This window comes from Nicotiana tabacum, chromosome 19 (genome assembly GCF_000715075.1).
Source record: "Nicotiana tabacum cultivar K326 chromosome 19, ASM71507v2, whole genome shotgun sequence".
Taxonomy (NCBI): Eukaryota; Viridiplantae; Streptophyta; class Magnoliopsida; order Solanales; family Solanaceae; genus Nicotiana; species Nicotiana tabacum.
The window spans coordinates 25,980,633-25,993,870 of record NC_134098.1 but is presented as its reverse complement, the minus strand read 5'-3'; the positions used below and the strand labels follow the sequence as shown (position 1 = coordinate 25,993,870).

Here is a 13,238-nt window from a genome sequence, read left to right as displayed (position 1 = left end):
CTGGTAGTACAAATCATGAGCTTCTAAGAATAGAATTTACAAAGCTGAAATTAAATAAGTATATCGTCTGTTTGAAAAGTATATAAATGGGGTTTTACAGATCTAAAGCTACCATGAACAAGAGGCAGCTACAACTGGGACGCAGGTACATCTTCAATCCAGCTCCCATCGAACACAGCAACATCTGCACGTAAGGTGCAGAAGTTTAGTATGAGTACAACCTACCCCATGTACTCAATAAGTAACAAACCTAACCTTAGGTTGAAAGTAGTGACGAGCTAACAAAAAGGTCGGGTCCAACACCAATATTCCACAACAGTTCATAACAGCATAGTACAAGTAACAAAAGAGTATCTCAGAAATAAAAGGCTCAATTTGTTCATAGTTCGAGAAAAGTAGGCATTTATTTTAAGTATCTCAGTGAAAACCCAAATCTTTTACCGAAAAAGTCAAAATACGAGTAAGTTTGAAAACTGTAATTTTTTCCAAAATCCTTTTAACAATAAGTAAGATGTTTCATTTTCTGATAGCATGAGGAAAGTACTTCTCTATGCCTACATGTCAAGATACAGGTAAGATCATAAATGTCCCCACAACTGGGTAGCAGAAGGAAATGTACCTCTATGCATGTATCACAAGTACGTATGTCAAATGCAATGCATCTCGATGATGAGCTCATGTACTCACACTCTCAGAGTACTCAATCTCACTGTCTCGCATTCTCTCTCACTATGCTCAGCACACTCAATCACTCAGCATTGTACAATACCCGCTGCGACGTGCAGCCCGATCCCTATTTATAGTCGACTGCGGAGGGGCTCCTTTCAGCCCAAGCACTATAATTTGCACGGACAACTCATGTGCTGCACGGACAACTCACGTGCCATAATATCAATATCTCGAATCGCACGGATAATGACTGAGTATAAATGCATTCTCTCTCACTATAAATGCATGATTATGACTGAGTATAAAATATCAATGAAATTAGTGAGATGACAGTAAGAAACGACCACTATGGGTCCAAACAATATCGGCATAATGCCTAAACATGATATCTAGCATGATTGACAACTTAACTACTTTATCACATGGTGAAAATACGGATATCAACAAAGTAGGACCACTATACAGTGCCATGGAAGAAACAGAGTCCCAGTTCACATGGTGCACGCCCACACGCCTGTCACCTATCATTTGCTTCACCTCAATACCAATCACATAACATGCATTTTGGGGTTTCATACCCTCAGCACTAAGATTAGAAGAGTTACTTACCTCGAACAAACCAATACCAATGCCGAGCAAGCCAAGCGATGCTCCAAAGATGCCATCCCGCACGTTCCGACCTCTGAATGGCTCGAAATTAACCAAAAATAACTTAAATACATCAAACAATGCTAAAGGAACCAATCCCGATCGAAAAGATCAAATCTTGAATCAAAAGCCCAAAATCGTCCAAAAGCCCAACCCGGGCCCGCACATCAGAACCCGACAAAATTTACCAAATTCAACAACCCATTCAATTTATGAGTCCAACCATACTAGTTTCACTCAATTCCGACTCCAATTCAATGTTCAAAACTCAAAAATTCATATTATGAAACTTTAGGCCAAAACCCCAAATTTCCTCTTTAAAATTCACAATCCAATTACCAAAAACGAAGGTAGATTTATGAAATATAACCAAAACCGAGTAGAGAACACTTACCCCAATCCTTGTGATGAAAATTGCTCCAACAATCGCCTCAATCCGAGTCCCACATCTAAAAATATGAAGAAAGAACCAAAACCTCGATTTATAGCTTCTGGCAGCATTTTCGCACCTGCGGCATGTTAGTCGCTTCTGCGGCGTCACTTCTGCGACATAACCTCCGCTTCTGTGAAATCAGCTGAGGACTCGACCCTCGCACCTGCGGACAACATATCCACTTCTGCGACATCGCAGGTGCGAGCCACCATCCGCACATGCGAAATACCTCGCTCCTGCGCTCCATCACCTCGCACATGCGCATCCGCATATGCGCCCAAATCTCTGCTTCTACGGCCTTCCTCACCCAGCACTATTTCGCTCCTGCGACCCCTTCGTCGCTTCTGTGACCATCATATTTCCATGGTGAAAACACGAATATCAACAAAGTAGGACCACTATACAGTGCCATGGAAGCAACAGAGTCCCAATTCACATGGTGCAATAGAGTCCCAATTTAATGAAGCTATTCCTATTTCCAGCATCGGAATCCGACCCTGATATCAAAAAGTTCACTCCCGGTCTTACTTTCCAAAATTTTAACTTTCGCCATTTCGAGCCAAATTCAACCACGGACCTCCAAATTACAATCCGGACGCACTTCTAAGTCCAAAATCACCCAACGGGGCTAACGGAACCCTCAAAATTTCAATCCGAGGTCAAACCCTAGTTGAGAATCATTCTTCCAAATCAGTCATGAATAACCTGAAAGCCAAAACCGACGATTCACACAAATCAAAATACATCATACGGAGCTACTCACACCCGTAAGCTACCAAGCGATGTGTAAATGCTCAAAACGACCGATCGGGTCGTTACAGCAGTACCCCCAAATGAACTCCATGAAAAACCAGGGTGCTTCTGACCCATTGCATTAAAGTTATAGTTCTCCACAGCATTCACTTCCTCAATTGAGGCTTGACACCCATGAGTAGGGTGTCCTCTTCCACATATATCACAAACTGCATGAGGCTCACTTTGTACCGTGGCTAAGGTCAGCTTCTGTATTGCTTTAGCCATAGAATCAAGATATACCTGCACGGATATATTAGCATCAACTTGGTGAACACCAGTTGATCTTCTTCTTTCAGCACTCTCAGAGGGCCACTGATTTGCATCTTCAGATAACCCATCAAGAATTGTAACTATCTCTTCTGGAGTCTTCTTCATCAAAGGGACTTCACCTGAATTACTCAATGTTCTACGCGAGGCTGGTGTCAATCCATCCCAAAAGTCCTGGAGTTGCATCCAGAGTTCAATTCTACTATGTTGACACTTTCAAACAATCTCCTTAAACCTCTCCCATGCTTCAAAAATAGTTTTAGTCTCTTTCTGGCAGAAGTTATGGATTTCTCTTCTAGTCTTGCCTGTCTTAGCTGAGGAGAAATATTTATCAAGGAATTTTCTGGTCATCTCCTCCCATGTTCTGATCGATCCCATGGGCAAGCTTTGAAGCCACTGTTTTGCATCATCTTTAAGTGAAAGAGGAATGCCTTTAAGTACACTGTATCTTGTGACACCCCATTGCATTGAAAGGTATTCATAATCTCCTCGAAGTCTATTAGATGTGTATTTGGATCTTTTTTTGGCTTCCCTCTGAAGACACAACAATTCTGAAGGGTTTGAATCAACCCTTGCTTCAACTCAAAATTGTTTGCTGCAATTGGAGGTGGTCTAACACTTGACAATACTTGATTGTAGACCGGTCTAGCATAATCGCCAAGTGGTCTCCGAGGCCCGTGAGCTATATTTCCGAACTGGTCTACAGCCAAAGGTTGATTTTGAGCAATTCTCCGACCCCTCTGTTCTTCATAGATAATCTGTGCATCTCTAATAGCTGCTTTATCAGCATCCCGTGCAGCTTGTTCGCGTCGTTGGACTGCTTCTCTCACAGCCAGATCTACATTATCATCACCGTTTCCAGCCATAGTTTCTTTGGTTGAGGATTGCCCAACCTTTTCTACCGTCTCGGTGAGATTTATTTCCTTCCTCAGTTGTCGCAGTTGTTTTTCTATCTCGGTCTCGTATGGTAGCACTTCTTTCGCAGAAGCTCTAGTCATGCACCAATCTGAACTTGTAACATGCGCACAGTCAAAGAACACCAAACGTAAAAAAAAATACAAATAAAAAGAATAAATTCCTGAATTAGCACTACAAACTATTTCAAACACTATTGATTGCCAATCCTCAGCAACGGCGCCAAAAATTGACGAGCGCAAAACACACACTTAAATTCTACTCGCTAATCAAATATAGTATAGTATAATATCGTATCTACAGGGATTGAATTTAAACAGTATTCTCGTAGTTTCTAGCTTGATTGTTATCAAAGATGATCAACAGTTGAGATTTATGAGATGTCTAACTAAACCGAATAACCGAAACCAAAATAAAAATATTTTCGGTTCGATCAATTTTTTCGGTTCGGACCGAAATATGCCCATCCCTATTCTTTATCACACATTGCTCTTTATATATTGCACTTCAACATTAATAGACTTCATTCTTTCGAGACTCCACCTCATCCTCTAAACCACGACTATGATATATCATTCAAATAGTATAAAAAGAAAGATTTAAGTAGTAAACACTAATGATATTAAAAAAACAATTACACTACTAATTCAAGTTAACATGTTATAATAGCTTATTATTTTATTTTTTGGAATAGTATATCAAACTTGTAATGAAGATTATCTATTATTAAATTTTGATTTTACCTAAAAACACAAGATGATCGATTATAGGAAGAGGAAAAAAAGACTGGAGATTGAATTCAAAATGGGTACAAATCAAAGAAAAAGAATATTGGGAACCAAATTGACAAATAGTATTCCTTAGCAGCCCCTACGCCCAGTCCCACGCTGTCGTGGCGTGGGTAGTCCCTTTTTAACGTGGTATTTAGTTTTTATCTAGTATTTTTAATGTTGGGCAAAAATAGCTATTACTTTATTAAAATTAATACAAAAAAAACAGTTTTATCCTTTTTTTCATTAGTGTTGTGTAAATATTAAGAACATAATTTTCTTAACTTCATAAGTGTTGTGTAAATATTAAGGACATTTTGTCCTTAATTTTTACACAGCACTCATGAAGTTAATGTCATGATATCCTAAAATTTAACAATAGAATGTGCAAATACAGGACACTTTGTCCTTAAATATTTACACAATACTCATAAAGTTAAGGACACCGTGTCCTTAATATTTACACAACACTCATGAAGTTAAGGACACTTTGTCCTTAACATTTACACTGCACATATGAAGTTAAAGACATGATGTCCTAAAGTTTAACAACAGAAGGAGCAAATACAGAACACTTTGTCCTTAATATTTACACAGCACTCATGAAGTTAAGGACACCATGTCCTTAACATTTACATTGCACATATAAAGTTAAGGACAAGATTCCCTAAAGTTTAAAACAGAAGGTGCTAATTCAGGACACTTTATCCTTAATATTTACATATCACTCATGAAGTTAAGGACACCATATCTAGCACAGGGGTATTTTCATCCAGACGGATAAAAATTTATTAAGATATGATTAAAGAATAAATATATTTTAAACAGTCACCTAAGAGTAAATACAATTTAATTAGTGGCTAACTGCCCACTTCCCCGCGCTGTCGCCAGAATTTGTCCAATTTCACTCCCTTCTCCTTTCCCTCTCTAAATATCTCTGTTTTAAAAGGCGTTTATGGGGCGAGCCCCGGGGCGAGGCGTACCAAAAATGCCCCGGGGCGATGGTGTGGGGCGAAAGTCTCAAGAGGCGTACGCCCCCCGCAATTTGGGGCGTACGCCCGGGCGTTCGGGGCGTACATCCGGGCGTTCGGGGCGCGTTTTTAGTAAGGAGTAAGCCCTAGAGACTTTTTTAAATTAAAACAAAATTTGTTGAATTAGTCCTTTATATAATACCCAAATTCTCAAAAGCCAGTTTGATAATTACTCAAAAGGTTTTAAAAAGAACTCAAAAGTAAAGACCTTTTTTATTGATTTAAGCCCTAATTCATAGTTTTTCCAAATTTTTATCTTGTCCGCTAGTCTGCTAATGTCTCTCAAAAGCAACGAATGTTTAATTTTTTTTACAAATACAAAGAGAACTACATTTTTCTTCATAGCAGCAAATTCAAAGTTCAAATTGCAGGTTAATCATCTTTTTTGTTCCTCCATATAGAAAATTTTATTCTTTTAGACTCAAATTACTTGTGCTTGTAACTAACGTATAATAGATTGTTTTGATTAGTTTTTTGTGCTTATAAGTAGCGTATAATAGTTTATTTTGATTTATTTTTATGGGGATGGAGCACACATATATATAGTTTTCTTCAATTTTTATGTAATTTTACCTGTTTATAAATATTAACTGTCATTATATTATTTTATAAAATATTAAAAATTAAATACCTATGGGGTTTACGTCCCGCTGAGACATATGTAAAACGTTCCGCATTACGCCCACGCCTTTTAAAACACGCTAAATATCTTAAAAGAAACTGAAAAGAATAGAAAAGTAAAAAAAGAAAATTCAGAAAACAGATCATTTCGTTCACGAAACACGAAGCAACCAAACCAAACAAGAAACAGAAAACTAGAACTAGGGTTCCCAAATTCTCTCCCGGTATTTTCCATTTCCCTCTTTTTTCCGTGAAAATCTTTTTAACTTTCCCGGGAATATTTGAGCTCCGTTTTCTCAGCTTCAGTTCCTTTTTCTCTTTCCAATTCCAGGTTCCCTAAATTTACTCTCCCTTCTCTTTAATTACGGTAATTTTTCTAACTCTGATTTAATTTGATTTTCAATCATTTTCTTTTTTACAGGATTTCGTATTTGAGGGAAAAGGGCAAATCGTACACATTTATATATTTGGAAGGGAGGGATTTTCGTGATATTTTTCGTTGTACAAATTTTTGGGATATTTCCCGATTTAGGGTTTAAAGGAGTTTTTATTGGATGTGTGTTAGTCTATGGATTCTGAAAATACGACCCCGTCAACCAGTGAGGTCAAATGTTGTGAATGCGAGTGTAATTGTTCTATAACAAACGGGTCCTTTTCGGGGACTTGGATTCGGACAGTGAAGCGAAAATTGGACGAATATGATGAAATTGAGAAGAAATTTGTAATCCCGGGTTTGATTTTGCCTCAAACAGCTCGTATAGAAATGGAGAACGAGTGTGTTGCTCTTAGGGAAATGGTTGGTAGCCAACAGGAGACGATTCAAGAATTGAGTGTCGAGTTGGAGGAAGAGAGGAATGCGGCTTCCTCGGCTGCTAACGAAGCCATGTCGATGATCTTGAGGTTGCAGAGGGAAAAAGCCGAGTCACAAATGGAGTTTAGGCAGTTCAAGATGTTCACAGAGGAGAAAATGGCGCATGATCAGCAGGAGATAATGGCGTTGGAGGATTTGTTGTATAAGAGGGAGGAGACGATCCAGTCGTTGACTTGTGAGGTGCAAATGTATAAGCATAGGATGTTGAGTTATGGGCTCTTGGAGTCTGAGGTTGAGGATGATGGTGAGAAAGAGAAGGTTCGTTATGGCCGAAATGATAGTGTCAGTGAGGGCATCGATGAGCGTTTTGAAATTTCTTTGTATGATTACCCTCCCTTGAAATGCACTATTAATGAGAACCAAGTGTACACAGAGGTGGATAATGAGGTTGTGGACGTTGAGAAATATGCATTCGGAGAGACCCCACGATCATGTGATCAATTGAGAGATTTGGATCAGAGGATCAATCAGTTAGAATTGATGCCAAGTAGTCAGACTGATGGGGAAGTATTTAATAACGATGTCCTTGAAAAAGCAATAGTCGCTCAATTCCCTCCTGTAACAAATAAAGAAATAAGCTCTGATTTTATCTCAAGTTCTCCGAAGTTCGGTGGAAGTGTTAGAAAAGCAGAAAATTCGCAAACAGAGGAGTATGCGAACTTTAGGAAGGTGGACGAGTCATCTGAAGTTGGAGGTGAAATGAACGACAGAGTGTATACAATTGACTCTATACATCAGGGTTCTGGATATAATGGTACCTCAGAGCCCAAGGCTTCTGCAGGAATAGGTGATGGGCATACCCCAAGAGATTCGCTGAATCATACCGATTTTGGAGATCCTGAGGTCACGAAGCTGTACCTTAGGCTGCAGGCCCTCGAGGCTGATCGGGAATCAATGAGGCAGGCTATCGTTTCTATGCGGACTGATAAAGCACAGCTGATATTGCTTAAAGAAATTGCTCAGCAGTTGTGCAAAGAAATGTCTCCAGCAAGGAGGACGCCTGTGAGGAAGACATCTGTAGTCACAAGCTTTTCATTCATTTCAATATTCAAGGTACCATGTTACTTGTGATTATACATTTTTTGTGCTCAATAAATTCATTTTCACATATCAAAGTATGTGTTGCATGTGATATGTGTCCTATGTTAAAACTTAAAAGCACTATTCTAGATGATTGCAAGCACAGTAGGAGCAACTGTTGTATCATGATACTTTGAAAAGTCTTTTCCTGATCATTTTCTGGAATAAAACTGTAATATCTTATGTTAAGCTGAAAGGAGGCCATATCATTGCCCCAAAGGCTTTACTCTAATGGTAAGAATGCAGTGTGTGATGTGTGGGTTATGTGTGCATCACGTGTTCGAACACTTCTGTTGACAAAAGTCTGGTATCTAAGTGAAGGGTAGAGAAGCAGGCCCATTATCCATCGAGTTCGTGCGTCACTGGCGCTCGGGATTTCTCTGTTATTAAAAAAAGGAAAGGAGGCCATTTCACTGATTACATCAACAATTTCAATTCGAACTATTATATTTGGAAGCTCATAAATTGTTATACGTGTGGAAGATGTTATTATTATTAAGGCGGCATATGTTTGATGCATATGATATCAGTAATGATGATTTCCTATCATGGTCTAAATAGGAAGGATACTGATTAGGTTCCTAGAAATGTTCGGGATCTCCATTTTCCTGTATGCTGAGCCAGTTTGCCAGACGTTACCTCTTCTTTTTTATCTTCCTTAGTTTCCATTGCTTTGAACCACTACATCTCAGCTATTTAGGTTACAGTCCCATGTTAACAAATATTTTTACCATAAGTCTTCTCACCTCACTTCATCTCAGTTTTACCAATTTTGTTTGCTATTTCTTACATGATAAAAAAAGAAAAAGAAATGCCAAAATATTGTCCATGTATATGATGTTAAGCATTTTTAATGTATAATAGCCTAATTTACTTATTATTATGACATGGGCTACCAGGCTAGGAATACTAATCGATAAATTGTTATTTATCATACTCCGTATGTTTCATTTTACGCGACACTTTTATTGTAGTCTTTTCAAAAAAGAATGATAGCTTTCTCTGTATTGAAACTATTAAAAGTTAGCATTCTAATTTTACCCTTAATGACATGACTTGTTTGGACCTACTTATATAAAAGATCATTCAGTTACTAGGATAGAGAAAATGAAAAGACATGGAATTCTCACAACTCATTTAATTATATCGTAAGGACAATTTTTGATACTTTGCGTTTAATTAGCTTGTGTCAAAAGTCCAACAACAACAAATTCAGTGTATTCCCACAAGTGGGGTCTGGGGAGGGTAGTGTGTACGCAGACCTTACCCCTACCTTTAAAAGGTAAGGAGGTTGTTTCCGGTAGACCCTCGGCTTAGAGAAGATTAAGGGAAGGATCAATGACAAGCAAACCAATCGGAAAAACAGGCGAAAACACACAACTATCACTAGCTAGTACAGTTAAAACCGAAGCGAAGGCAACCACAAGTAATAACAAAAGTCCAAAAAGGCGAAAATACATAAAGACACTAAGTGGTGTACAAAAGCTACTGTAACAAAACAAAGACAAAGCTCCACTGCCTAACCCTCTACCCTAATTCTCAACCTCCACACCTTCCTATCCATGGTCAAAAGTCCCTTTATTTCTTAAACTTTATATTCCGTGAAACACCTTCACATAAATGGGATGGAGGGAGTACTTTGTTTTTGGCATATTTTAGTGAATGTTCACTCCTGTACTTCAATCAAGGACAGTAATCTTTTTCGGTTTACTGATGCTCTGACTATTCTCTGTGTCTTGCCATTTGGTTGTTTCCTACTGGGTGAGGCTTCGGAAGAGTGCAAACTCTCACAAAATTTGGTTATTCACCTATTCTGCAGTTTATGTGTGTAATAGGATGAGCCTTTCTGAACATAGAATATAACCACTATGCCTCAATCCCAACCCAAGCTAGTTAGAGTCGACTATCTGAATGGTTACTATTGATGTCACTCCCTTTAGGCCGTATTCAATATTGTGAGGGTTCATCATAAATAGATTAGTTTAACGTCGGCTTCAACCAGGGGCGGATTTATAGGCAAATACATGGGGCACGTGAACCCATGGTCTTTCCGTCAAAGTAGGTATTTTTTGTACATATGTTTTAGAATTGTTCTAATATTATCTGCTGGCACCCATGCTCCAAAGAGGCTAAATGGTGCACTTGGTTGAATGTTGAGTTATTTACCTAGAGGACCAAGGATCAAATCCCACTTAATATTTCCTTTTTTCTCCTTTTTTTAGTGGTGCACCCATATTATAAAAATCCTAGATCCGCCCCTGGCTTCAACCTACCGTAACTCTCCTCCTTTATCTAGTCTTGGGGCCGAAAATGTGAGCAAACTCACAGTGACAGTTTTCCAAGAAATAGAATGATGAGATAAATATTTTTCTGCTGAGCATGAACTGTGGGAAAATCTAGAGTTGGGTTGATAATATTCCTTGCATTACTTCCATTTGGCATGAGCTGGTGATTTGGTTGGTTAGAATTAGTGAGACTCATAGTTGGTCTATTTAAGAACCCTTTGGTTTATTTATTTGGATAAACTTTTTAACTTTTTGGAACAGAGATCAACCTCTAGAGCTTATGTTTAAGTAAGATATTGAGCCTATCCAAGAAGAGCTCAGTGCGAACACAAATTTTGAGCGGAACTACTTACCCCCTCCGCTGCTGGGGGCAGATGTATAATGTACTACTTCGATCCAGCAACTTGTTAGGAGTCTTCTATGAAATCTGCCGTCGAGATTACATTTGATCTCAATTTGAGATCACTGAGATAGATGCTTTATGACAGGCAGCTCTTTTATCGAACCTACTTGTTTGATCCATGTCGACTTGTATGTTTGACTCACAGCTCGCCTCACTGGTTATTTTGGATGAGCATTGTGTTTTACTGATTCTAAGGAGAGTAAATGTTTTGGGTCAGAAGATCATAGCTAACCTGTGTACACTTTTGTATTCTATTTTTATTTCCGTGAACTTTGTTTATGCTTATCTTTCTTCTTTTTCTTTCTGTGCGGAATGGAGAAGGGTTTGAAAAGCTAATATTGCGCTTTGCTATTAAATTTTGCCACACTTTGCTCCCTACCCTCTAATTCCCCTTGGTTTGTTTTTGGCTCTCCTGTGTCATGCGTTCTGCTATATAATTGCTGATATAGTTTCTGTTTTATCCTGTTCAGTGGATAATATCCTTCGTCTTGTGGAGAAAGAAAGCTCGCCTATCCAAGTGAGTTGATCATTAGAAAGCTAGTACTACTATTTTATCTTATTGCTCATATTGTACTCTTTTGAAAGCAAAATCTGTTTCTAATTTTGCCTGCTAGAAGTTCCAGTTTGAGCTAGATAATTGGCACTGAAATCATCATGTTGCTTGTTTAGGTACTTGTTTGGTTTGTCAGCCAACAATGCGGGCTTGCTAATGCTTTTAGACAAGGGACCTAGTGTTGGCCAATGGAGATGTCTTTCAAGTACGCAGGTGTAACACCAATCCCATTGGTCCACATCGACTTCCGAATCTCTTGTACTCATTGGCATGAATGCAGAATCGTTTTTAGTCAAGATTAGTTGTTTTTGGATGTTCATTTTCCCTCGCCGTATATGCCTTGCTGCTGCTAATTTGAATACTGGATTACTTCGTGCAAGTTCTTTTCACTTGATTGTTGGAATTGAATGCATCTTGCTGAAACAGTCGGCACAATTATAGGTGTTCCTTACCCATATGGCTTTTAGATCTCCTGGTCTGTTGGAATTTCACTTTAGGTAGCATCTTGCTGAAACAGTTTGTAGATTTGTGAATATTTATTTTGTAGGGTCTCAATCAGAAATGAATGCTTTGTTTTGTGATTGGGACATAGTTGATTGATTAATTCGAATATGAGTGCAATTTTTCCATTTGTTTTCCTAATTGAAGCGTGTTTCTTTTCATAGAATCTTGGCCAAGATTCTTATATTGGCCAAGATAGTTTAATAACGTGTAACTGCAAAACCTGAACAGGTAATCCTGTTACTGAAATTGTGGATAATTCTGGAAGGGAGAGAAGTACAACTTTCAATTTGGGAAGCCCATTTGAGAGTTATTCGTTTGTTACCTTTTTTAGCCCCCAATTGGGAGGGGGAGGGGTCAAGTGAAATCCTTATTAGTCCACTAGGAGTAAAACCAAAAGAAACCTTCAAAATGTTGAAGTGACTAGTAAATAGGGGATCAAAGGGAGTAATATAGTCCCTTTGATCCAATGCAAAGGACATTCCGAAGTTGCTGTCGCTGTGATACTATTGGGTATGAACGGCTCAGACACAACTTAGATATTACTCCCTTTGATCCAATGCAAAAGACATTCCGAAGTTGCTGTCGCTGTGATACTATTGGCTATGAACGGCTCAGACACAACAACTTAGATATAGTCTAGGATAGAGACTGGCAAACCCAAAATCATTAACGTATATGTACAAGTTGCAGCGTTAATCCGAAAGAATGCTTCACAATTTCTGAACATTCAAGTTCACGAATGCCAGAAAAGAAAAATCACGAATGCAGACTTCTAAATTTCTTTCGTTAATTGATACTCAGTTGATAATTACATGAGAATATTCATGTTTTAAATTTCCGCATAATTAAGAGCAATAAAGGAAGGAAAACACTTCCAGTGAATGGCTTCAAACCAAAATCACATTAAACTAGATTTTTAGAAAAATATAGTGCAGCAGCTACAATTAGTTACATGACAATAAGAAAAATCTTACTTTCATTGCGCATGGAACAACTAAAGATTGGTTCGAACCAGGCATTACAAGCTTATAACTCGCAAACTCATAAAATAGAATGAGGAAAATGTACAATACGGACACATGATTCAGGAACTTATTCAAATGAAAAGATACTACATCCTTTCTTTGTACACTTGTCCACCCCTCAATCTACTAGGTGAGCAAAAACAAAGGAAATGAAGGGCTATTCAGTCCTAATGATTGTTGGATCTCTCAGGGTTGGGGGTCAGTGAAATGAAAAAGGGAAAGGGATGGAGGAACTAAGCAAAATTCGGGAAGGGGGGGAGGGGGAACTAAGCAAAGTTTGCAAGAGACAACGGCATAGTAAATGCCATCAACTGCAATGCACTGCAGTTCAGCAATACCCAATCACCATAATCAACACGGACAACTAT

At 38.5% G+C, this 13,238-nt stretch overlaps 1 protein-coding gene and 1 non-coding gene across 2 annotated transcripts; both read left to right on the top strand.

The window, feature by feature from the left end:
* Positions 1–3,008: 3,008 nt before the first annotated feature.
* LOC142174086 (small nucleolar RNA R71) lies at positions 3,009–3,114 on the top strand. The gene has a single exon (XR_012703437.1). It is a non-coding gene; the product is annotated as a small nucleolar RNA R71 (small nucleolar RNA).
* Positions 3,115–6,251: 3,137 nt separating this feature from the next.
* On the top strand, positions 6,252–11,970 carry LOC107827101 (myosin-binding protein 7). The gene is made up of 4 exons (XM_016654162.2): positions 6,252–6,480; positions 6,571–8,073; positions 11,259–11,305; positions 11,458–11,970. The coding sequence occupies exons 2-4, from the start codon at positions 6,718–6,720 to the stop codon at positions 11,558–11,560; spliced, it is 1,506 nt and encodes a 501-aa protein (XP_016509648.2). The 5' UTR covers positions 6,252–6,480; positions 6,571–6,717; the 3' UTR covers positions 11,561–11,970.
* Positions 11,971–13,238: the final 1,268 nt, after the last annotated feature.

What these genes read in the sequence shown, in the direction of transcription:
- LOC107827101 (XM_016654162.2), top strand. Translation starts at nt 6,718, where the DNA reads ATGGATTCTGAAAATACGACCCCGTCAACCAGTGAGGTCAAATGTTGT. An exon ending in CATTCATTTCAATATTCAAG is followed by an intron (nt 8,074 to 11,258) that starts GTACCATGTTAC and finishes TATCCTGTTCAG; the next exon opens with TGGATAATATCCTTCGTCTT. An exon ending in AAGAAAGCTCGCCTATCCAA is followed by an intron (nt 11,306 to 11,457) that starts GTGAGTTGATCA and finishes TTGCTTGTTTAG; the next exon opens with GTACTTGTTTGGTTTGTCAG.